We start from the raw sequence: 26,538 nt of genomic DNA, 5'->3' as shown, positions 1-26,538 counted from the left end.
CCCGGAAAGAGAGAGACACAACATGCAGCTCTGATGCTAGCAATTACTTTGTGGTGTAACGCAACCTATATTGCTGGCAAGGGAAGGTGTAATTTGAATAAAGACACACCAAGGAATTAAAAATGAAAATATATATCCTGTAATCAGAAACTTGAAACAGTAATCCCAATTCTGCCAGGAAAAGTAACTGATGGCTCTTAGCCTTTGCTATACATATTTAAAATGCCTATGCCTGAATTTTTCAAGGCAGCTTAAAAAGAAAATATTTAAATATTTACAGGAAAAGGCAATCTTATCCAAATATCAACTCATACAAAGGATACCACATGCTCGCAATTTTACCGTTACGATAGAAATCGTAGAGAAGTAGGGCTGGAAGGGACGTGTAGTCCAACCCCCTTATCCCTATCCAAACCATCCTATACAAACCATAATCGAAACTCTACATTAACTACCAATCAACCCTGACAATGCAGACCTAGCATCCTAACCTGCCACACATAAAAGAGGGGAACCATGGCAGGCAACATCCTCCATACACCTCCTTCCCCCACTACAGGGGCTATACCTATTCTACCAAACAGCTTTCCCTTCAGTTTACTGCATGGACCATTCATATGAGACCTCCAAAATCCTTGTCCAGACCCAAAAAATCCTGTAGTACACTTGATTTAAAAAGTGTTAATTTTGGTGGACTCAGCCTAAGTATCCCCTCCCTTTAATTGTACTGTGGTGTCCTATGCATCAGTTTGTTTTCTTCTCTCCTCACCAAAAGATGCTGCTTCTTGGAAGTCATTCATTAATTGTCATTTGTAAGCAACTTTTGGGAAAACAGGCATGGTATTCTGCACAAGCAGGCCTCAGTGCCTTCCAAGATATGCATGGCAGGACAGAAATGCAGCCCTGAGCTCCTGGGGGAAAGAGGCCATTCCCTCTGGTCTCTGCTGTGTGACTTTCTAATCTGATTTCACTTTCAGAAAGGCTTGGCTGCCACAATAGAGGCAATATGTGCTCATTCTTAAATCACTTTGCTCCCCTGGAATCTGATCCTGCTCATAACTCTGAGGCCCTTAGGAAAAGCCACTTATTCTGCAGAAACAGTTTGAGAGAGATTCTAGACACGAAAAGCCAGTTTAACCAGTAAGATACTCATCAGGGCATGAAAAGTTTAGCAGTAAGTGACATGCTATATTTAACATGGACATCACTATGGAGGAACCTTATCTAGTTCTTTTCTTGACATCAGCTCAAAGAGTGACACTGAGAACTAGACCCACCTAACCATCCTCTGCCTCCCTCCCCCACATCACTGTTACACTAACCACCATGCTGGTGTTGAGCCAGCCTTACCTTTTCTTTATCTCCAGATCTTTAAAGGCACCTGGGAGCTCTCATCATATCAAAGAAAGCTCCAGATATTTCCCTCCACTCCCCTCCTCACCCATTCCACAGACCTGGAACAGAGTGGATCAATATAGCTGATGATCTTTTTACAAGAACCATATTATAATAAAATTCCCATGGGACTGGGAGAAAGTCTACTAGGAGGTGTTCGCTATAATAAGGTTAGTCAATCTGCTGCACCCCAAAACTGGTTCCTTCTGTTAGGACTGTAAAAAAGCTGGATTTTGTTATAATAAAGTTTCATCATAGTATTGAGGAGTCGTAGTCACATATTACAACCCAGAACTGCTATACTTCACTTATAAGTTTTTGGGTCTAAGACAACAACAAGAGACAGAGGATAGATGGATCTGGGCAGATGGGGAAAATGCAACGAAATAACATGACAAGGTTGATCAGCACAGTAGAGAGTGGTCTTGGCAGCACATTCCTCATTGCATTTCTTTGTCGACATCATGGTTGAGGCGGGGCTTACAAAGACATTTGAAGAACAATGAAATGACTTTGCGGGTGCCTACAGCAAGGCATGTCCAATTGTGAGGAGCAAGACAAGGGAAAGTCGTAAGCAATGGAGACAGTATAGCCCAACTGGAGGTGGGAATCAACTTTTCAAAACGGAGTTAGAAGTGATCAGTAGGGAGGGAACAAGCCCATGGAGGGCTCTGAAAGCAAACAGAAGCAGCTGCTGCTGGATAGCATAAAGTAAGGAGGGGGTGGCCAATAGAATGACGCAAATGGCAACAAAATATTGTAGTCAAAGCAACACTGAGGAAGACAAACTGCAGCAGCAGCAGTCTGAATAGACATGACCAAGGCAAGATTGCATCTGTCAAGGCCAGAGAGAAGAACGTTGTGGCAAATAAGATGCGAGATGACAAGCTCTTGGGCAAAGAGTTGTAGCAATATGGATGGACAGGAAAAGCCATAACCAAGTCTTCTGAAATCTGACTCCAAACACCAGAGTTTCTATAGGAGGTAACTCCTTCTCCAATGATTTCGAGAGTTCCCATGAGCTCACAGTGTTCTTTGACATGCCAGAGTTCTACTACATATCTACATTTCAGATGATACTTACCTACCTAGGAGCAGATCCAAATTGCTCCCACAGGATTTAAGCAGAATCAAGTACCCCACACACACACATCCTAGCCCCACCTCCAATGTCATTACAGTGGCTGCAAATCCAATTTTGCACGTCAATTCATTATGCACCGCTACTTTTGCAGATTCCTAGACACCTAGGCTTGGACTTACGATCATACTCAGAAGCAACTAGGTGTCTAACTCCCATCTAAAACTTAGCTACAAACCAGATTAGGCACCTCCCCTAAATCCAGTGTTAGGTTACTATTGGGTCCACCTAAGGCCAGGGCTACAGACTCCAGTGGCAGTCATAGTAGTAGTAGTACGATGAGGGTGCCCTCATCTTGCACAAAAACCTCGCAGTTGGAACACTAGCCCAGGAAATGGGTGACCCAGCTTCTAGGCCCTCTTCCCCATTGCTACTTCCCAGGAAAGTGCCTTAACTAGCATGCTATAGATAGGCTGAATAGGGGCACTCTCCATCCTTCTTTTTGATGCTGGGCTACCAAAACCATGAATGCAAAAATCATGGGGCCATAAAGAAAACAAGCGAGAACCTGCCTCTGCATTCCCAGTGCTAAAAAAGTGTTTCACTAGGAGAGGGGGAGCCCCATGTTTCTGTCTCAATTGCCAGGGATTTTTCTGTTTCTTAGCCAATGACAAAGTGGTCCCACATACAGAGACTAGAGCTCAGGACTCCTCCTTCCTAGAGCTGTAGCTCAACCATGGAAGTGAGGGTACTAATCTGTAAGGAACTATGTGGAGATAAAACTGGAGTTACCAGGTAAATACAAGATATAAAAGTGCCCTAGGTATTTACAGCATGCTTTATCACCAGGCTATTTGAGGACTGCACAAGGTTTAGAAGTACAGCAAGAGCTATCCTGGTGACACTAAGTCTGCTTCTCTGTCCTCAGTGTAATCCAGGCCTCTGGGTCAGATCACAGTTTGTTTTCCATCCCACACCAGGTTCAATCATTTAGTGTTATGATGGAGCATGTAGACGGGTTTCATGCAGGACAGCACAGCTGAACAGTCCTTATTTGAACTCCTCGTAATTACTATGCCCAACAGAGGGGGGGAAGGGGAGAAGACGTGTCTGGAGGAGGAAAAAATAATAGCAATTTTGTGCACATCTAAAATCCAGGGCTGAAATTTCCAAGTGACTAAGGATTCAGTCACACAATTCTCGTTTCCTCTTGACTGTATGTGCCCAATGGAAGACTAAATTCCCCTGTGGGCTTTACATGTCTCAACCCAACTCTCTCTCCACAAAACACAAATCAAATGATGATGTTACATTAGAATTCGCCATAAAATAGGATGTGGGTACCTAACTGCCATACACTCCTTTAAAAATCCCAGCTATAGCAACCTTGCCTACATGAGGTTTCTTGAAAGCCTGCATTCAACTGACAGCTGTAACTGACAGGCACTAAAAAGTCCTCACTGTGGATTATTTGCTAAGAATCCTTGTAAAAGAAATGAAGTTGGAGGGGAAAAAAAAATGGCAGTTGGGATTTGAAGGCTTTGCTTACAAATTTCTTTTTGTTCATCCACCCTCCATATCTGCGGAAACCGGAGAGAAAAGTCTCCCTTGTAGCTAGCAGCCAAGTGTGGAAGTAAAAACCTCTCCACTTCCTTTTTCCCCTTGAAGCAACTCCAGAGCTTTGAAAGTAATGGGGAGAAATGGACTTTAAGAGTATTATTAAAAATACAGACTTAAAAAAAAAAATGCCTCTGTGGCATTAAGTTACAATGTATGCATATTTGTCTCAACGAACATGCATTTCTGCATTTTAGAAAAGCAACCTCCACACAACACGATGCGTGGATTTATTTGATAAAGATAACCCACACTTCTCAGGATGATGACAACGTTTTTCCTCCTACCTTGTTCTGTACAGAGCACGTATGGTATGGGGGTGTCTAGCAATGCTTACCTAACCTCTAACAAAATCTGAGGTTTATTTAGTAACAGAGCTCCAAATGCATTTAAAAAAAAAAGTCAAAGCTAATCCTTCAATCCTTCCCACCCTGCGCACCACATACTGTCTCTGCTTCACATAACTTAGAAAGTTTGGAGCATCACTTTGCTTTCTTTGTTTCCTCTATTACTGATACACAGAGAAGATAAGGAATACTCACGACTGTCAACCCCCTTACCCCAGGCAAGCACTGTTCAATAGTGGAATTTAGCCAACTCCAACAGTCCATTTACAGCACTAGCATGCCCAATGACACGAGCATGCCTACAATCCCTTTTTGCTGGATAAGTCCCAAGTAAAAGGTATGCAGGCTCCCACATGGACAAGTTGATCTATTCATTTATTTCCTTGTCACAAAGGATGTGGATAGATAGCTACTGCTGGAAAAATAAAGCTTTACTAGACGAACTTGCCCAGAAGTGCTAAAAACTGAAAAAAATATCCCAAAGTAGAAGGCGAGTTAGTCTGCCTGAAGTGAGACAGAAGGGCAGGGCGTCACCTTAGGATAAAAGCCAGACATTATTTTAGCCTTGATGTGGCCTTGGTTAGGCTGGGATATGACCTGCATCAAAACAGAGCAGCCCAGCCATCTACATACTAGGCTTAAATGCCAATTAATTCAAATTAGCCTGGATTGTTCTGAAGCAAACTGTTAATTTGAATAATTCACAGGTACTTAATGTGGGACAACAGGGCTTGTCAGCTTGTAAGGTCTGGAGTTTGCTGCAAGACAAGCCACTCAAAGCTGAACACTTTTATCTGTTTTTAACCTTAGACAGTAATTGGTTCAGAGAGGCAGGAGCTTCCTTAAGCAACAACCTACTTCATCTGATGCCATGAGAGGATGGATAGAAAATAAAAGCTTTTCTGTAGGAGAGGAAGGGAAGCTGTTAATGGAGGTAATAAGTGGGTCAATTAGATCAGCTGAGATAAACATAGTTAACACCTAATGGAGGAAACAGAATAAGAAACCATGATCCCTGTTGAGAGCATCCTCTCAACAGTCAGGTTAACAGTCAAGTTAGTTTTTTAAAGGGTTTTTTTTTTGTGGGGGGTTTAAAAACAGTTACTCTGAGGTCACCTGGTGCATGACACTAAATGCTGAAAGCTGCAAGGGAAGGGGGACAAGGGATAGATCAGTTTGGATAGGCCCTGCATTAATACTCTCTCTCTTAGCATCTTCTCTCTGCCACTGTCAAATACAGAATACTGAGCTAGATGGACCTGCGATCTGACCCAATATAGCATCTCTATGGAAAAAAGCATCAGGAAAAACTTCTTACCTATTAAAACAGTGAGAATACTGCCTAGAAAAGTTGTGGATTCTCTGTTGCTAGACATGTTCAAGAAGAGGTTGGACAGTCACTGGTTGGGGATGATCTAGGAATAACTATGCCCATGTTCTACTTGGGTCTTTTCCATGCTTCCAGGCTTTGCTGGTTCCCACATGGGGCTGGGAAGGAAATCTTTCCTCCTGACTTCCCCCTCCCGCTACACAGGTCAGAGTTTTTATATGCTTTCCTCAGAGACACTGGGTATTGACTGCAGCCAAAGCTGGGGATTGTGACTGGGATGTGTCAATATTCCTACCAGGACTCAAAACCAGAGTGTGTAGATCAGTGGTCTCCAACCTTTTGAAGAAGGTCACCTTTGGCATTTAAAAGCAACTCAAGATCTACTGTGCACCACTGCCACCCTCCCTCAGCAGGTAAGTCTGTGAGGAGGGAAGTGGGGGACAGATCAAGGCAGAGGGAGAAAAAATTTGGGGGTGCACCTGCCCAGCAAGTAAGTCCCACCCAGCCAGGGCCCCACTCAATTTACCACTGCTCCTGCCTCTGCGGCACTGTCCCTTACCGCAGAGGCCTCCCTCTAGTCCCGCCCCTTGCCTCCCCCATGAACTGACCTGCTGTGCTAGGATGTGCGTGCATGCACACGGGCACTTAGCCCCCCATCCCAGCCTTGGATCAACTCCAAGATCTACCACAAGATGCTCCAAGATCTACCGGTAGATCGAGATCCACTGGTTGGTGACCACTGGTCTAGATGGAGGGTCTTGCCCCTCTACTCAGATCAGACCAATCACTGTATTTGGGGTCAGGAAGTAATTTTACTCCATGATCAGATTGGTATAGACTGCGTGGGTTTTCCCTCTCTGCAGCAGAGGCCATGGCCCTCTTCCTGGGATCTCCTGAGCATACATTAACAACCTTTACAGCAACAGGATGTTGGCCACTATGCTCCCCTGCTTTACCTGTGCCAGGTTAGGGTGTTGTGTTGTGTCACAGTTGACTGTGTAGTTCTGCTAAGAGGTTAGACGCTGAATTTGCACAGATGGTTTGGACAGGGATGATCCTGCCTCAGGCAGGGGACTGGGTTAGATGACCTATGGAGGTCCGTTCCAGCTTCACTTCTCTAGGATTCCATGATTCTATGAATAACAGAGACAGCACTACAAAGATTATTAACACATTTGAAGAGCTATATGAAGAAAGATTGTTCATTATTTTCCTGACTTTCTCCACCCCTTACAGTAAAAGGCACAGCCCCTTAAAAAAAAAAAAAAAAAAAGTAATAGTGGAAGTTGGTGACATTTGACAGCAGGTACACAACACTGCCAAGAAAAGCTGCAGACCAAAGGTCTACATTACAAAAGGGATATAACTTGTCCCATTGTAGATTCAAAAGTCTATGGGCAAAATGCCTATCCTTGATCTTAAAGAGAATCCACCCAGCTGTAAACCAATAAATTCCCTGCAGAGATCCTGCCCATTTAAAAAGCCCTGTGCATGCTGCTGGAGGTATCACTCATTGCAGAGTACAACATTCCCACTCAGAGCCTGACTTGCACTCTATCCCAGCCTCCAGAAAGTTAGTGCATCCCTTCTGTAGGAATAACTGTTTCCTTGTCCTCTCTGTCCCTCCCCCACCTTACAATCCAGTCTCTCATCAATCCCCCCTGCTGCTCCCTGCTCCCCCCACGGCAAGTCCCCATCCAGACAGTAGCCTCATTTGTGACTGTAACATTAGACGCCCATGCCACCACCCTATCCCACCCCCACCAGGTGAGAGGCTGCATTCATCTACAAATAGTTTCTTTGACAGATTTCCAGATGGCATTTTTCTCCCCTCTCACACACTCCCACTGCTACCACCACAGATAATGAAACTGAAGTCGTTCAAGCAGGCCTGACAAAGAAGGCCCTGTTTGACTACCAAGCACCGGAGGCTTTTTTCAAACTGGCAGAAAAGGGAAATCAAATAGAAAAGGAGAGAGAAGGCAAGAGGAATGAGTGACAGGGATAGAGAATGAGCCCATATGACAGAACTGTCTTCTCTTTTGAGAGTTATTACCAGTTGTGCTGGTATTTCCTATTCTAAAAATAGGGAATCCCTTTCCACCCTAGTGTAGGCAGGGCAGGCAGGGTAGCACCTTAGGAGACTAAATTGACTAGAGAGGAGCAGCTTTCATAGTTGACAGCTTACTTTGTCAGATGCCATGAATGGACTTGCAGAGAGCAAGGGTACCTAACAGAAAAGAATCCATTCGTTTAAATGAATGGTGCCCTCCTCCATTTTTCCCATTCTCTTTTTTTTTCCATGAGAAGAAAACAAAAAGAAAGAGAAGAAAGGATACAGAGGTCCCATGTTTGGAAACGCAAGCTACAAAAATCAGCTTTTTACAGTGAGTGTAATTAGTCACTGGACCAGCTTGCAATGGCCTCTAGTATAATATCTCTTACTTGAAGTCTTAAATCCAGATTGGATTACTTCCTCAAAAAGGAAGCTCAAAACAGGAGTTACAGGTTTGATGCAGAGATAACTAAGGCTATAAATGGATTTTGTCCTTGGAGAGGAATCAACAAGGTCAGGATGGGTCCTAACACAGCAGATCTATTTTACTCGGCAATGTCTTTGTCACCCGATGTTTTGCAGTCAAGCCTCTACCCTTCCTAGGGCTTCAGGGACCTGCCCCTGCTGGACAACTTACAAACAAGGAAAAATGGGGTACTCCCTTTTGTGAGGCACATCTAGAGAAACCCCTGGCAGGAGACTCCCTAGGCCCACAAATATTGTGCTGCCACCCTTCCCTTCAGGGGAATTCCTGGGGCCTCCAAGCTCTTGGCTGCTTTGTTATTCAGATGGTCCCTTTAGATATTAAGGGCTATGAATTGTGAACTAACACAACTGTATATTGTAGCATAGACAAGGAATCCATATTTATTGCAGTCAGGGCCTCTCATATATAAATCTCTCGCCACACTCATAATAAAAGGTCTCTGCACAGGGCAGAGGAGGTCTCCTGCACAGGGAGCATCCAGGATGAGGGCCTTGGTTTCCTGTTCTAGGACTCCATGTGCTGGAAAGGCAAGCAATAGGAATGCCAATTTGGGAGAGGAGATGGTAACTGAAAGGAAATAATGAGCTAAAGAGAGGAAGCCTGTTAGAAATACTGTAACCTTGACAAAAGTGGGTTAGATCAGTGGTCCCCAACTGGTCGATTGTGGAGCCTCTTTTGGTCGATCTTGGGCTGAGCGTACATGTATACACACGCACCTCTCCCCAGCCGAGCAGGCCAGTCTCTGGGGGAGGGAAGGAATAGGGGCCAGATCAAGGCCCCTGCAGTGAGGGATGGAGGGTTCAAACCAGTCAGAAGCAGGGGAAGGTGACTGGGGCCCCAGCCTGGCCAGGTGGAAGGAGCCCAGGGGACTCATCCAAGGATGCTGGGGAGCTCCCGCTGCTGGGCACACCACAGCAGAGGTCCTGGGGGGTATGTGCCCCCCCCCTGCTTGGGGTGGAGGCAGCTGCTTCTGCCCACTGTACCTCAAGCCCTGTTGCAGCTGACCACGTGCAGGCACAGCTCAGCGTAGCAGCAGGACTCATGCTGGGTTGGGCCCAGGCCCGGCCAGGTCTGGGACTATCCGCTGGTCCAGGGGAATGGGGGTGGTTCTTGCTGCTGGATGCACCTTGGCGGAGGCCTGGGAGGCCTGTGCCCCCCCGCCCCCCCCCCCCACTACTTGGGGCAGAGGCAGCTGCTGCTGTGGGCTGTCCACTATGTCCTGAGCACAGGTGGAGAGGCATGGGTCCCCCAGGGCCTCCACCAGGATGCATCCAGCAACAGAAGCCCCTCCCCCCCCCATGCGCCCCTGAACCAGCAGATAGCCCTAGACCCAGCTGGGCCAGGGCCCGACCCCATGGTCCCCCAGGGCCTGTGCTGGGGTGCACCTAGCAGTGGGCATCTCCCTGCATACTTGGATAAGCCACTTGGGCTCCGATCCTCCCACTCACCCCTGCCTCTGCCCCACTCCCTCCCTCACCGTGGATGCTTGACCTGTTCAGGTTGGAGACAATTAGGTTAGATTTTGGGGCTGAACTGACCCCTGCATACTGTTCCCCTGAATACTGGTTTTCCAGCAAATGCCTAGTTTATTCAGCCAAGGCAAGTTCAAAGGCAGGGCAACCAAGGCAAAATTCAAGCCTCAAAATATCCCTGGGAGGAAGGCAGATCAGGCTAAGGACAGTGTCAGGAAAAGAGGCCTCTGAGGTTCAGAGGAAATAATGTTCTCAGCCACCTGGATCATAAGGTGAAAGGTACCAATTTAAATTGATCGCTTTATGGAATATTCAATTTAAGAAGGCAAGAGGTGAAGCAGCAAAAAGACCCCACAAGTGAAGCAGTTTCCTGCAAAAAAGAAAATCAGAAGGCAAATAATAATAATAAATCACATAGCAAGTCAGTAACAGTCAGGAATAGAACAACTCTCTCCTGATCTATGCTACCTATCTACTATAGAGGAGCAAGGGAGAAGGCTCCCCTGTCCTCCTGTTACACTGGTAAGCAACATTTTTAGGCCAGAGTGCCAAAAGCACCCGCAACCTTGACTTGGAAGATTTTGCGGTGCCAGGGGCAGATGGCAGTGGAACCACAAGAGACCTAATCTTTTTTGTGGCAGTGCAGCCCCGGCCCCTTCCCCACCATCCACCTGGAGGTGTGCATACCAAGCAAAATGCCTTCATGCGTCACACTCTGGCACCCAGGCTGGGTGTCGCCTACCCCGGTCCTATTATAATAGTAAATAAGGTTTTTTTCCTTGTAGTTTAAAACTCTCCAAAGAGAATCTAGGTTCCTTAAGTGACAAGGGCTCTTGTTCCCATCTCTCACAGAAATGTCTTCTGCTTAATAAATTATTCAGAATACTACCCTCACAGGAACTCTCTACACCTGCATCCCAGATCTGGGGCTCAAGACTCGGGGGTTAAACAAACTGCAGTGTAAGACAACACTACTGTGATGTGGATGCAGATCAAATGCTAAATTCATCCTATTATCTTAAAATCCCTGTCCCCTTTCCCTTCCCCCACACCTCACACAGAAGTATGGACTAGGTGGAATACAGCCACAGTTTAGATAAGCAACAGAATATGGTCAGCAAAGCGCAAACAGATAGTTTACAGATCTATATCTATATATATCTAGATATCTAGATATATTGTTTTGTTTTGTTTTTTACAAGTTCTTCCTGAAGATGCCTAATTTAGCAATGCAAGAACAGACTGAACATGCAACCAGATACCAAGCATCTCTTATCTGTAGGGTTCAAAATACCCAAGCTTTGCAATGCACCCATATGCTAGATCTTTTTTGGGCTGATGCTTTCAGAAAATAAGGAACATTGTAGTCAACTTGCAAAACACACAGAAAAGTTGCTGTTCAAGAAATGAACAGAATTCTTTGTAAGCCGGAAACATTTAAAGAATTAAGAAATATAAAAAGCCAGTATGAAGGTCCAGGTCCTTTAACATGCATTTGTGTGGGACTGGATATGATAGCCCAGGAAGTTCCTCCAGTCTTATGCACTCTGTTCTACTCACATCTAAGTAATAGGATTATTTCTATGAGCAAGGTTAAATATTTGCCTAAATAGTGACCAGCTTGGAGTATAAACCTGTCAGCTCTTCAGAGCCTTATAAAAAAATCCTTTCATTTTTAGGGCTGAGGAAATACTTTTTGAAATAGCTCTGATAACAAACTGTTTCATCTCAGGTGTGCATCGCCTACTTTCTGCTGTGAGACTTACCAAGTAATTGCCCCAATACAGTAATATTTTACTTGGATAAATAAGCATTAAAATCCTTCTTAGTAGTAGAATAATTAAAAAGAAAGTTTGATGCAATTGTTCCAAATCAAAGATTCTTTAAGGCTTGGCTCAAAGCAAAATAGAAGGAAGCACCTCAATATTTTCTGAAGGTAAATTTGGAACACTTTCAACCAAATAAAAATATTCCAACTTTCCTCAGCTTCCCTTCATCTTCATTGTGGCCTAACAGGCACCATATCGAACCAGAACTCCAGCAACGTGGGTTCTATGTTGCTGATCTGCCTGGGCAACTCAATTTATCTGTTCCTTCAATTTTCCCCATCCACAAAATAAGGGCGGTGCCACAGAACTCCTTTGTAATGCAATGAGATACCTTTGCAACACAGCAAGATTGTATACAATGGTTAAAATTTGTTACGCAGAAGAGGTGAATATTCCATCATTACTACTCCCCATGATGAAGGGTTTTTAAACCTGAAAGCTTACTATGGAAATTTTTTCCAACTATTTAAGTTGGTCTAATAAAAGAGATCAGATTCACCCAAAGAACCTTGTCTGCCTATGTCCTTAGACCAACACAGCTATAACCTACACCCCTACTCCCCGTGAGACATTTTTTCATAGACATTAGGGCTGGAAGGGACCTCGGGAGATCGAGTCCAGCCCCCTGCCCAAAGGGAAGGAAGTCAGCTGGGGTCATGTGTCCTTTTTTTCTGATTAATTTGTACCTCAAATAAACATTTGTGAATTCAGGATGGGGAAATTAGTTCTATAAAGCAACACAAATTACAGTCAAGTTTGACTCTATCACCACATGATCAGAGGCAAACCCAATGGTTCTGAACAAATATGGAGAACGAAGAAATCACTCTCTCAGCTCCCTTCCTATTTGCTTGGGCAGGCAGCCTGCCTCAAACTGGAAAAGGGGGAGGAAGGTCAACATAGTCCACAGTGCTAGCCACAGCTAGCACTCTAGATAGGATGACTAAAAGATTCCCTCCCACAGAAATGCACCAAGAACTCCACGGCCTCCTGACCAGAATCCCACTAGATACTGTGGGTGGAGAGAGCCACCTCCATCCTCCTCGCATGATCTTGGGTCACTTGCAGCTACGACAACACAATTTTCTGGGAAACTGAATTAGAATAGGTTACTACGGAAACAAGCTCCAATTCCTAAGGATATTAAAATGGACAATGTTATCCTTTAGAAAATTGGATCCGTGGGGGTTGGAGGGGGTGCTCTACATTACTGCTTAGCCTCTCCAGCTCCACCGCCCCCACCTTGCCTTTTATGCAGGTGTCCTCCTTTGGAGCAGATGTATTATGTTTCGTGATTCATCACAACCATGATTCACCATAAGGCCGGGGGCCTCCAGCTACAGTTTCAGCAGTCAGCTGCCCACTCCCAGTACATAAGTGGCAACAGAATGCTAAGTAGCACGTTAGGTAGTGTTACATAACAAAAATACACCACATTAGAAGCAATGAGATAAAAGTAACACAGGAAGTTAGTCCACTACTAAATATACACTAGAGTATTTCATTTAATAAACACTGTTGGCAATATAACTGTTCCAGGGCAGATGTTAATAAAATTACTACATGCATGAGAATTCTGGCAAAGACTGTAAGATGATCATTACTACTGCCCTATGTATGTAGGTTATCCTCACTCTGCTACTGGGAATAAGGGTCCCGTCAAAGAAAATTCCTAATACCTTGCTACCTCCCAGAGACTTCTGGAGGAGTGAAGGGATCCTTCACCTCGCAGACCCTACAAGTTCATTGCTAGGTCAGAAAATTAAAAGCAAAACACACCCATGTTAAATTATTGGCTTCTACTGCAAAATAAAACACTTAATTCAGTGCAAGGCAAATTAAGGGCCCAGTTCCACAGGAAGAGACCTTCCAATTCTATTTAAATCTATTCCTCACCACTTCTGCATATGCATGCACATTGGGAATCAGCTAGCCTACTAAACATCTCATTTTCCTCCTGTGGGATCACAAATCATTGCCAGAGAATGCCAAGCAAATATGTAGCGGAAAGTGAGCTGTTTAGAAGATCAGTTTCTTGACGCTAAGAAACCCATCCCACCTTATCACTTGATTTTTCTCTTCACATTACCAACGTCTAATCCTATCTTCCTACAAAACCAGAGTTATTGATGCTAGTTTTGTTATTTTCCAAGGGTTTAGGGAGTATGGTAGTAAGCTTTCCTCAAGTGTTCTCTCATCTGTATCGTGTACTCCACAGTTGAGATTTTAAAAGAGCTCTTATGGGAATCTCCTTTAGAACGGAACAGAAGATTGAAAGCTGTCTACATGAATTTCTGTTTTTAAAACCAACCTACTGAATTCAATTACCTTTAGAGCCCTATTTCATTCCTACTGGTTCCTTCTCTATTAAATATCATACAACTTTTCTTTAAGCTTTCAACTTGAAGTCTAAAATTAGCCTCTTCTCCTGCCAAACAAAACAAGAAACCACCCCCTCCCTTCCCAAATCCATAAGTTGTATGCATGTTCTCCATTCCCTCCTTGACATACAGATTTTAAAGAGAATTAAGTAAAAATAGCCTAGGGATACGAGTAAAATACTGAAGGGTTTGTTTGGGGTGAATTAGGCTTTTAAATCTCCCCCTCAAAAAAACAAAAAAAATTTCATCTTCAAACTGTTCTTTAATTTCATGCATTTGTCCTCCAAGAGAACTGGTGCCTTCAGTGGCCATGTGTAGGGGTGTATGTGCACCCCCCCCCCCCCGAGAGCGCTGGTGCACCCCCTGACTGGCTGCACTCCCCACTTAGGCATTGGGGGGGCAGGCAGAAGTGCCAGTGCACCCCTTGCAAGTGCTGGCTGGGGACTGCGAGCACCGGACATAGGCCGTGGACACTTCTGGAAGTGCCATGGCCACTTCCAGGAGCAGCACGGCCACTCACTCTTCAGACCCCCGCCCCCCCCCAAAGTCAGTGAAATTGGCTGCAGGGAGGAGGGGGAGGCACTGCCCCCCTGGTGACCAAGATTTGCCACAGGGGACCCCCCCCCCCCCCACCAGCTGCTGACTGCTTGCTGGGGGGGTTCCAGTCGCCCATGGGTGACTTTGAGCAGTTCTGGAGATTCAGCTGGGTTATTTTCAAGTTAATGACTACAAAACATGCAACCTCTGGAAACTCAGCTGGGTTTTGGTGGATCCTTATAAACTGCTTAGCCTGTTAATACTACTTATGCACCAACCACATTTTGTTTAAAAAAAAAGGCTTACAATTCAGGTGCTTTTCATTGCAAAGGTAACTAAGAAAAAGTAAACTGATTATTAGGAGTCAATGTCAAATGTCAGTCATGACAATTGTTCCTAGTAATCAACAGTTATTCTTGGTCCTATACTCTGCCCGACCCCTGGGTGCCAGAGTTTTTATCTGGAACTCAAGTTCCTGCTTGCTGGTATCTTTACACCAGAACAGGAAGGATGAAGCTGAAATTTCCTTCATCCCTTCACACCCTTATGCTTTCTTCACACTCCCTCCCAGCTCTTTATTTGAATGGCTGCACCACCTAATACTCAAGAAAAGTTGCTGCCATTCATCATTTCTTACTCATAAATGCTGTAGAGTTCTACTTAGTGCAACCAAAACCATCTAGATACCTTCAGTTGTCTATAACTCTTGCCTACATTTTGCTCTGTAAAAAACCAATTTCTTGTAGACATTCAGTTGCTCCACAACTACAGAATTGTCAGGCCTGACCCTCAGCTGGCAGAAATATGACTAAAGAGGTTAATTTGTTTATTAAAAGACTTGCATCTTCTCCAGTATTTTACCCGCTCCCCAGTAAAAGTCCTCCTTACTAGGGGTGTGCAAATCGGGCCCTATTAAATTCAGATTTGACCCCAATCAGGGACAGCGATTCAATTGATTGATTCTGATCACTGTCCCCAATTCGATTTGGCCAAATCCAAATCTGAAGATTCGATGCCAATTTGGAGAATGAGCAATTCGGACATAGGCATAGCTTTAAAAGATTTTTCTACATACGCTGAGGTTGCAGATGCGGCTCATGATCTCTGCAATGCTGGGGTACATGGAGCATGCTACAGGAATGCAGGGGGAGCCCTCCACATGCTTGGCAGTTAACCTGGAAGTAGACCAGAAGTACTTCAGGTCCACTTATGGGTCTGCCAGGGAGCATGCTGGGTGCCCCACCCCGTTCCCGTGTCTACCCAGCTTGGCAATCAGTCGTGCCGGGGGACCCCGGGTGCCCCACCCGGCAGACCTGGAAGTGGACCAGAAGTGCTTCTGGTCCACTTCCGGGTCTGCTGCTGAGCGCGCTGGGAGCCCCCCACACTTGTGGGACACTCTCTGCGCCCCAGCATCGCAGCACTCATGAGCCCCTGCTACCTAGAGGTATGTAGAAAAAACATTTAAAAGCTGTCTCCATGTCCAAATCTCCAAATCTTTCCAAATCAATTCAGAGGGTTCTGATTTGATTTGGAGAGATTAAAGGGTCTTCTGATTTTATCTGGATTTGGAACAGAAGCTTCCCACAGCCCTACTCCTTACTCATCTCAGCTTCCTTCCAGCATTAACCCATTTTGCTTTAACACTGCCATCATCAATGCACATCCAGCTAAAGCCTTGTTTATTTCCTAAATTCCCGGAGAAGTTTTTTTTATTCTCACATCTCTCAGTAGCCCACCAAGAACCTACTCTGCATACTTCATTAGCCTCTATGTATTTTTTATATTTCCTCTTTTCCAATGTATGTTAAATTTTAAATTAGTGACCCAGTTTTTCCAGACTTCAGCATATTTAGGTTCCTAAATAAGTGGCCAGGTTCAGTGCTACCAAGCATCTGAAAGTTTGCAGTGCTCAGTATTGGATAAGAGTCTTGCTTTGGACACCTCTGGAAATTTTGACTTGATGAGATTTAAAATCTACACTCAGAAATGTGAAGACTCCCTCCCAATGGGACACGTTCACCTATTATTCTACTTCCAAACTCTTTTCATAAACCTGCTGCATAAAACTGAATTCTAGTAACCACAGGCAACAAGAACTCCCCCACTTGGTAAAAATTTCCGAGTTTTTCTGCAGAGTTCTAACTCCAAAGATTTATCCTTCTTTCCAAGTTATCGGTAGCCAGTCTCATTTCCTGCAAACAACACATGAACATGTGTTCATAAAGTATTTCCATATTTTGCTTCAAGCTATGTTATTGCAACTCAGGACAACCGTAGTTGTTTTTCACAAGGGCCAACATCAATTCGTGCACATCAAAATTACCTTCATTGAAGTTGTCATCAGTTGATATGTGGGTCAGGGGTGACTGGGGGCGAGAGTCTCCACACAAGGAGTAACTGTGTTCTGCCTGGATGAGAGGAGCTGGGGAAGCCGGGGAGAGCTCCACCTCCATCATCTCATTTTTCTCAGACAAGAAGGGGTCATTCAAAAGGTGGCCTAGGACATCCTGTGAAAACTCATCCAGGAACTCTGTGAAGTGCTGTGGAGACAAAAAGAAAAAGAGCTTTTATCTAACAAGGTCTCATACATTCATGCTGACACTGGAAACGCAGAGCAAAATCATTACAATATTTGAACTATGGGTCTGTGCCAATCAGTAAGAAAATGAAGCACTCCCACCTCCCTACCACTAATAGGTCTCATCACTATCTTCTCAAGTCCATTTACTTTACCACATTGAAAAGCTATAGCTAGAACAAAAAAGAGTTCTCCTAGACACAAACAGTAAAATAGACTTGTATCAAAGGTCACTTCCCTATTTATGGATTGCTTGAGGAGAGAGATGATCATATCCACAGGAGCTGATCCCCAGCTGTAAAATAGTACACATCTGTCTCAAGGTACACAGGTTAAGCACATGGCCCTTTGAAAGTGCTTAGATACTGTGGCGATTGACTCCCTTTAAAAGCCTAAGACAAACAGAGAAAAGTCCACAGTCAACTCATGCTGCGTGCATTCTCCTTTGTTCCCAGGATATTTTTTGGAGTGTAGCAGTGTTAATGAGAATGCATCTCGCATTCAGCCATGCAGTGAAAAATCTTGAAGGATTTACAAGTCAAAACTTATCCTTTGTATGAGGAATGAAACACAAAAAAGACTTGCATGCTCCTTGAGGCATGGAGAAAAGATGGTAAGGAAGAAGGATGATCAAATATTACAGTCAGACATGCTAGTTCCTGTAGTGTGACACTTTCATCACCCTATGCTCTTGGCAAAGGGTCAGGAACCAGAGGAGTCAAACTCTGGTACAGACAGTTTGGTTTAGAAGTGGCATGTGGGCTGAATGGCTGGTTTTTGACCTGAGGCTAACGTTCGTGTCACAGATTCACAGAAGTTTAGGGCTGGAAGGGACCTTGTGAGATCATCAGGTCCAGCCCCGTTGCTCTGGGCAGGAAAGACTGCTGGGGTCAAATAACCCCAGCAAGGTGTGCCCCAGTCTCCTTCTGAAGATCTTCAAGGTAGATGCATGCACCACCCCTGCTGGGAGTCTATTCCTGAGTCTGGTCACACAAACCATGAAGAAGTTTTTCCTTGTATCCAGTCTGAAACTTTCTTCTAGGAGCTTATGACCGTTGGTCCTGGTTGTGTCCATGTTCTCAACCCTGCAGTCAGAGGGATCCTAATAAATCAACACCAATGAAGATTTCCCTAGCACTTTGGAAGAGTTGTTTTTACTGTTCACACCTGTTCTTGAGGGCTTTATTTGTTTCTTTTTAGATCTGACCTGAAACAATTTGTCCAATCCAATTATCTACAAACACTGCATCGCTTCTGGATGCTACCTGAACTTTGAAGCTCTTGTTCTATTTCCATCGAACATTAGGAGGCCTTGTCTCTTCTTATTTAGTAATAAACTGTATTTCTTGAAACCATTCCAGACATAATGGCATGGCACACAGGCAGGGCACAATGCAGTTTCTCCAAGTCACACCCACACAGGGGTTTCTCTTCTTACACGCTTCAAGAAGCAAGCTTAACATACAGAGTGATAACCTCTTCCACATACTCTAACATCCTGCCAGGGATAGAGATGGTGACAGGGCAAAGTGACACATTATAAACTAATTACCGTATTTTCTGACATGCATTGTTCACATTTTTTCCCAAAAAAACCCAAAAACAACAACAAAAAAACCCCCAGAAGACATAAATTGGAGGAGGGGTGCATTATAAGCAAGGAAACATGGTAAGAGTGGTTTCTGCTGTGGGAAAACAAAAGTAACTGCACACAATCCAAGATCTACAGGGAGAAAAAACCATGAACGGGCTCAACTCCTTACCAGCTGCTACTTAGTTTCCTACAACAAGGAAAAAGTTATTCTCTCTCCTTCATTCTGCCTTTCAAAAACAAGGTGCATCCTGCAGCACTCAACGTGCAAAAAAATATGGTAATTCAGAAAGGTAAAACTTCTATAAGCAACAGCTGACCTCATCAGCAGGGATCCAGGTTTTGCGTTTCCACAGCAAAACAGAGTAAACTGTGGATTTTACCCTTTGGTAGAGGCAAACGTAGATTTCTCATTTTACCAGAAAAACCCACGGATTTTGTAACAAGCCATCTGCAGGCTGGCACACTTCCAGCCTGCAGGGGGCTGGGGGAATGGAAGGAGGGCGGCCAGGCAGGGGGTGCCACGTGCATGTACATGCACACGGCCCCAGGCAGCTGGAGAGCAGCTGCTGCAGGTAAGTGGGGGGGGGGAGTTGAGGCCCCCATAGGGAGGAAGGGAAGGAGGGAGTTGAGCGGGGCTGCTGCCCAGCTGGGCAGTGCCTGGGGCTTGGGGTGGGCAGGCACGGGACACCTTGTCAGGGCAGCATGGAGCCTGCAGTGGCAAGCAGCTTTCCAGTGTGGCACCACTGTTCTTTACAGTGCCAGGTTGCACACACCAGGCTGCAAAGGCCCAGGGACAGGACCACAGGGCGGGAGCCCAACCCTGAAACAGGCAGTGTGCAGCCCCTGCCCTGCACACAGACGTGGAGGGGACGGATCCCCTGCCCCTTGGGAGCACGCGCCACAGTGAGGAGCAGCCTCCCCCGCCAGCCCAAGCCCACAGCCTTTTTTTTTTTTTTTTTTTAAATCAGAGAATGCCAGGATCCCTGCTCATCAGATACTATGAGAAAGCATGTAACAAAATAAATGGATTCTTAAGAAAGCTTATGCCTGTCTGAATTAGTTTAAAGGTGCAAATCTATGCTGTCCTTCTGCCTGACTGGAGGCTAACACAGTTAAACTACTAGTCAGGTACAGAGAAGTCATTGTTAATTAGCATCTTGCAAGTAGAAAGCAAATTCCTGGTTCATTTGCTTTGTTTTTGGCAGGCAGTGTGGACTTTGGCTCTCATATTTGCCCTCTCCCACACAAGCAGACACAGATTCTAGATTAGGTTCCCTGTAGCCTAAATAAAGTGTTGAACTAGTCAGCATAGTGCAATCGATAATGGAAACAGCATGGCTACATCCTCATTTTACAGCTCTGCGACAAAACTTGCAACCTAAACTACAAAATACCATGTACTTTGCTGCCATAGGAAGTAATTGGAAGTGTGAGGCATATAAGACCTTTAGGGGACACTTAGCAACTTGTAGGCCAGAGCCTTATACCATTACCAACAGACTCTGGCCACCTCTACCAGCCACTGAGAACAAAAAAGATTTTTTTAGGCTAAAAGGAAGAGAAAACAAAATTAGATCATTATGTTAAAAGACAGCAAGCTAGCTGCTGGCCATTTTTATAAGCCTTGACAATCATATGCCAACCATGATAATCTTACCACTCTTGGCACATGACTATTAAACAAAACACCATCCTGGCTGACCTAGCAAAGAGGGTCATGACCACCTTAGACCAATTGCCTAAATTTGCAAGTCTGAGGGCTCCCTAACCATGCCAGGTTGTTTCTCAGTATGTTGAATAAGAGGTAATGCATAACAACTCTATTGTGGAAAAGGGATCAGGAAAGGTTGACCTGATTACTGCCCTAACTTATTTTGGTCAAAAGCAGTGCATCTTTTATGATGTGACAAAGCATTCATGGAAATGCGTGATAGAAGACAGAAAAGTGACTCTCAACCGAGCTTGTAGCATAAGCACAGGTATTCCATGAAAAACAGCACTATTTTTTGGAGAAAGATTTTCCCCACAGTCTACATGCTCTGTTCCCTCCATGCTTATGGTCAGCATCAACCATGCTTGTTAGCCTTTTTCTAGGTCAGGCTAGGAACATCTCTCTCTAAAATACTTGTGCACACAGACTCACCACTGACCAACTGCTGAGAAACACCGCTTTGGCCTTCAGTCAAAATGCCAAACCAACATCTTTGCCAGAGCATCCTGGAGACCGACCCTCGCCCGTTTCTGACCCCCATGCAGGAAACTCATTTAATCACATTATCAAGCAATGATATGATCTGCTACTTTAACCTGGCATCCAACCTACATCTAAGGATCATTTAACCAGCCTCTGAAACGCAGTCACCATGCACACAAACGTCTAAGGTAACACTTCATACCAAAAGGCAGAAAAAGGTTATTGTATCCTACAGCACAAGAAGAATTTAAGCAGAACAATTTGTCAGAATGGAATCAAAAGCAAAGAACCAAATTTTTTGCAAAGAGCTATGACAGCAAATCAGCCAGAATTTCTGGTTCACATCTCATCTGAGAGACCAGCCTGGTGACACCTTCTATACAATGCTGGCATGAGAGAAGAGGGAAGCACCTGCTGAATGAACCCACCACCTGCTCATATTAAGTCATTCTTGAAGGGAACCCATCCAAATATTGATTTCATCCAAAGCCCAAAGCAACACGTCTGCAAACTCTTACGTTCTTGGCAGACAACCAAGGCTAGGGACAGAGGTTCCACATAAACTGGTTTAAGTGAGCAGAAACTGGTTTAAACCTGTAACTGAACATGAAGTTCAGTGCACATAAACCAGTTTCAAAATGGCTGAAACTGGTTTAAGGTAAACCTGGCTGAATGTAGTATCAGACTTAACTGACTGAGCACAAACCGGTTTACGGAACTTCTGTCCCAGAGCCCTTCCTGGTTTAAGTTAAACCAGAGTCCCCCAGCATCTCAGCATGCTCAGCAGCCCTGGCTAGGGCTGTGCTCTCTGCTCCAAGCAGGGCTGGCCCTACCCCTCTGCTCCCTATCCAGAGCACAGGCAGGCAGGCATAGGTGAGGACATGGCCAAATGCTGACCCCTCCCCACCAAGGCAAAGGCAGCAGGGGAGAAGTTTATTCCCCCACCCCCACCCCTCCCTCCACTGTCCCACCAGCAGGGACCTGCCAGGCATTTTGGAAGTGAACCAGCCAGGGAGGGAGTTTAATTCCCCACTCCCTGTCCCACCCACATGGACCTGAGCCAGGATCTGCCTGGCAGCAAGAGCGGCATGGGTGCAGCCAGTGGCCGGCCAGCATGGGCTCCTGAGGCAGAGGGGGCTGGAAGTGGGTTTATTCCCTCTGTGCCCCCCCGACCACCGCCACTCACTTCTTGCACAGGGTGAGCAGCAGGATAAGACCTCTCCCTGTCCCCTCTGCCAGATGCTGGGGGAAAGGGGAAATAACTCCCTTCCCTGCCCCCTTGACTAAGGAGGCCATGCTGGAGCGGCGGGGGGGGGGGGGGGGGGGGGGGGAGCGACTTTGATGGGGACTGCAGCCCCATCTCATGGTTTGCAGAAGCATGAGCTTCTTCCTGGTGGGGAGGCTGCACTGCAAGTGGAGCACAGCAGGCAGAGTTGTTGCAGACTGTGCAGGACAAGCAGTGGCAGTGCTAAGAGGGGCTTGGGGGGCTTCAGCCACCCTTCCGAGCAGGTGCAGCAATGCAGTCAGAGGCCAGCCAGCATAGCCATCTTAGACAAAGGGGCCGGGGGGGGGGCGTTATTTTCCTGCCTCCTTCCAGCATCTGGCGGATGGGGAAGGAGGGGGCTTATCCCACTGCTCGCCCTACGCAGGGAACAAGCGGCAGCTGCAGCTGGCAGACCTCAGCTATGGTCCCCCAAGGGCAAAGAGGGCAAAAGGGGGAAATAAACCCCCTTCCTGACCCCTTTGCCTCAGGGGACCGTGGCCCCACCTGTGCTGCTACAACACTGGGGGGCACCAGGCAGACCCTGGTTGGGGTACATGGGATGGGGAGGAGGGAATTAAACCCCCTCCCTGGCCAATTCACTTGGAGCTACTGCTGGGGCTAGCAACACCCCCCAGCACAGCTTCCCTGCAGCCAAGGGCTGCTCTAGCGCCCCCCAGTGCCTTGCCTGAGCAGCTGCAGGCATGTGCCTGCATTTTCTCAGTCCAGAGCGAAATGTTTGTTCACTTGCAAATTGGTTCAATCTGGGCAGGTTAAACTAACCTGCAAAGATTGAATCAATTCAGGCTCCTGCTTTTGGAATGTCTGTCCCTAGCCTAAATGATTACCCAGCTCCCAAAATCGGAACAAGCCTATTGGTCTTCTTCAGCGAGAGACTTTGTTAGCATCATAGCAGTTACAAAGATTGGTATTTGGCTTCCTCTATTTGCTTTGTTTGACGTTTTTTGTTTCCGTTATTTTGAATAGGGAATTTTCCTAAACCGCTTAGAAGAAATGGAAACAGCAAGAACCATATTTCACTTCCAAAACCCGAGAGAAAGAGGACCTCACAATGGAAGGGTATTGAGCTTTCATTAAAAAAAAAAAAAAAGAAGAACTGGGGGGGATGGGGATGGGATGGTCCACTTTCACTAGTAGCTGGAGTATAAATAAATCAGCAACACTAAAACTAAAAAAGAAGCAATTCTGGTTTTTTTAGTCTTGTTGAAACATTAACCATAAAAATATATTTATTGACTTACTATTTTAAAAGTAGTCCTGCAAGTTTTCTTGCTATTTTATTACTTTTGTAATCTTGTTCTTGTACAATATAAACTAAGAACTCTGGTCAGCTGTGAAGCCTCAGTCAGGCAGCTGCAACAGGTTTAGTCACATATCAGACTTCAGACAAAGACAATTTTAGGATTCAGGGTCTCTCCTCCTTTGGGCTGAGCCATTGCAGAAGTGTTCCAGCTCAAATTACAGGGCTCAGATACCTCTGGTGCATTTAAAAAATGCATCACTGCAACAGCGAACATCTGCTCCAGGCAATTCTCTTAAGACAGACAAGAATCTCTTCAATACCTGATGCATTCTTACAGAATTAAAGCTAAAGATACTTGAAAAACAGATATAGGAGAGACTTTCAAAAGGCAGAAAGCACAGTTGAGTGTCCAGTTTCCAATGACTCCCCCTACAACAGAGGCAGGGTAATAGGACAGGTACAGGTATGCCAAACTTCTGTTATGATTATAGGTACCCATTTCCAATCACCTATACCAGTAAAAGTAAAATGTTTGTACCTGGCCATAGATTAACTAAATCAGAGATACACAAGCCTTCATAAGCACTAGATTATTTCATCAGAAGCAATCCCCCTGTAATGCCTCTCAGAAAAATAGAGCTGGAAAAGACCTCAAGAGGCCTTTAGCTAACCTCCTGTTCAAGACAGTTTCTTCCATGACCCAAGTCAGTGATCTCAGTTCAGTTCCAAATAAAAAAGGTTATTGCATCACAAAAGACAAGTCCATACTGGGCACATCTACATGTGCGATGAAGGCAAAGGAATAAACTCCACTGCTTATTGCTCCAGAGTTTATTGCTCCCAGGCCCAACATTTACAGTGTGCCTAGGATCCCAGTCCCAGCCGCTGGGGAGCCTGGGGGGGGACAGTCTGCCAGCCCAGGGCTGCTCCAACCCAGCTCAACATGCTGCGGAAGGGCTGGCTGGGGCATGAAGGTGCTCCAATGTGGGGCTAGCCAGCAGGCAGCCCCTACACTGAAGCATCCTCATGCCCCAGCCAGCCATGTCAGCACCTACATATTCAGTGCTGTGTATTTAAAAACTTTGCAACAGGATGGTACTTGTATTTACAAGTACTACCCTGCTGCAGAGTTTTAGTTTCTTGCAGCCTAATAGGGGCACATGTGTAGATGCAAGACATTTGCTGTGGAGCTAATTAGCCTACTCCGCAGTAAACCTCTCATGTAGACATGCCCACTATTGATACCACAGTAAGAGTCCAAGTGGGGTGGTCAAGGACAGAAAATACTCACCCCTGGGCTGAGGACCCAAGAGAAGCAGCACAGAATCCCACACTGCTAAAACCCTGATTTATATATGTTCTTTTAGCCTGGTGTACATCTTTCACCAGTACAACACTCTTTAAAAAAAAGAAAACACTGAATTACCACTGAATTTTTTGGACACCTCTGCAACCAAGCTCTCTTGCTATTCCCAATTTCCTGCCACACACTTGAGCCCATGATAACTGCACTGGCAAAACCAATCCCAGCTCCAGACAGGCACTAGAACAGTGAGTCCACTTGCACGACTAACATTTCCAAAATGATGGAGAGGAAAAAGTTCTGATCCTGCTGGCTTTGTCCTCATTCTGTTTAAGAACATTTATTTTGACCTGCATTTGCTTATACCCCAGTGCTTTTGGGGAACACAGAACTCCTACAGATTTCACACTGCAGAAAGCAAACAGAAAAAGGAATCCCCAGTCCAAGAATGCACATAGCTTCAGGTAACAACTAGAAAGTAGAATTTGGCAGTGGACTAGCAGGAGCTCCAGGCAGCAGCTCTCTCTCCCATCTGACTGCCTTTGCCAGACAAAGCTCCTTTTCTCTAGATCTGTCCCAGTGATAGGATTTTTCTCTTCTATTCAAATTAATCTCTCCAAACTAAAACAGACCTGATTTTTGTTAACATTGTGGGAGTAGTGACTTCTCCGTGTAAAATTTCAAAGCTAAGTCAGAACAGCACAACTTAGGTTAAGATGACACAGCACCAATAGCAGCAACAATTGTAAAAAGTGGGCTCAACATTTTAAAAGAAAGGAGAAGAAAACAAGTATATAAAATACTGGTAACGTAACCCTGACCTACTTTATCCAGCCCAGCCAACTGTTATAAGACTAAGGCTCTCACATAGCCAAGATCTCCAGCTCCACAGGTTAGGAGTGCACTGTAAAGAACAATGAAGTTTTTGACAAGGGAATCTCTCCAAGAACAAATTAATAGGCTGGATTCACTCCTGCTACCAGACACCAGTCGGGGGGGAGGTGTGCCAACCAGGGGAAATCAACCAAAAGAAACATTCCTGAAGCACAAGCAACTTACAACTCTTGCTTTCCAAGAGGTCCAAAGCAACTCAAAAAACACACAGTTTGAGGAGAGAACCATACCAGAACATCTAAGATGTACTTGTTGAACACATCAAGAGTAAATTGGATGCTTATCTTGCTGGGATCCTGCCCTTTGGGCAGGGGGCTGGACTCGATGATCTCCCGAGGTCCCTTCCAGCCCTAATGTCTATGAAATCTTCCAGCTGGAATGTAATGGTTTCCTCCGGACTAGATCTCTGACCAAAGATGGCATTGCAGAATACCTGCCATCACAAGGGTAAATTCCCCCACAGAAGCAATTAGCCACATAAGAACAGGAGCACCATTGGTTCTCACCCTGCATTTGAGGAGTGGGGTAAAGAAAGCTCATTTTACCTCTAGAAAATAAATGGTAAACTTGCTGGAAGGGATGCAATAGAACAGGGGCACGCAAGATCCAGCCCATTATATCTGGCCCGCTTAGCACCCTAAAAAATTTAGAAAATTAATATTTATCTGTTCCTGGCTGCCTGTCAAAGATGACAGGAGCCAGAGGCAGTAGGACCCAGGGGAAGCCAGCAGGTCTCAGCAGCCCAGAAGCAAGGCCTGTCTGGCCCTGCCCTACCCCCAGCCCCCTCCCACCCCTGCCCCCTACCTGGAAGCCCCGTGCTTAGCAGAGCCCTCTGACCTGGGCCCCTGGGGTTGTTCCTGCCTCCCTGTGCCCAAGAGGGAAATTCAGATAAGAAGTAGGGAGGGGAAGGCTGCAGGC

At 45.4% G+C, this 26,538-nt stretch overlaps 1 protein-coding gene across 1 annotated transcript in view; it reads right to left on the bottom strand.

Annotated features, from left to right (window-relative positions):
- CREB3L2 (cAMP responsive element binding protein 3 like 2) overlaps positions 1-26,538 on the bottom strand; it is a 117,637-nt gene that overhangs the window by 37,840 nt on the left and 53,259 nt on the right. The window contains exon 2 of the mRNA XM_090043315.1: positions 16,856-17,072. Within this exon, the coding sequence (XP_089899441.1) occupies positions 16,856-17,072 (217 nt within the window). The remainder of the gene's footprint in view (positions 1-16,855; positions 17,073-26,538) is intronic.

The sequence above is a fragment of the Crocodylus siamensis genome, chromosome 4 (genome assembly GCF_052110815.1).
Source record: "Crocodylus siamensis isolate JL-2025a chromosome 4, ASM5211081v1, whole genome shotgun sequence".
Classification (NCBI taxonomy): domain Eukaryota; kingdom Metazoa; phylum Chordata; order Crocodylia; family Crocodylidae; genus Crocodylus; species Crocodylus siamensis.
The sequence above is the reverse complement of the archived record's forward strand: the minus strand, read 5'-3'. Positions and strand labels throughout refer to the sequence as shown.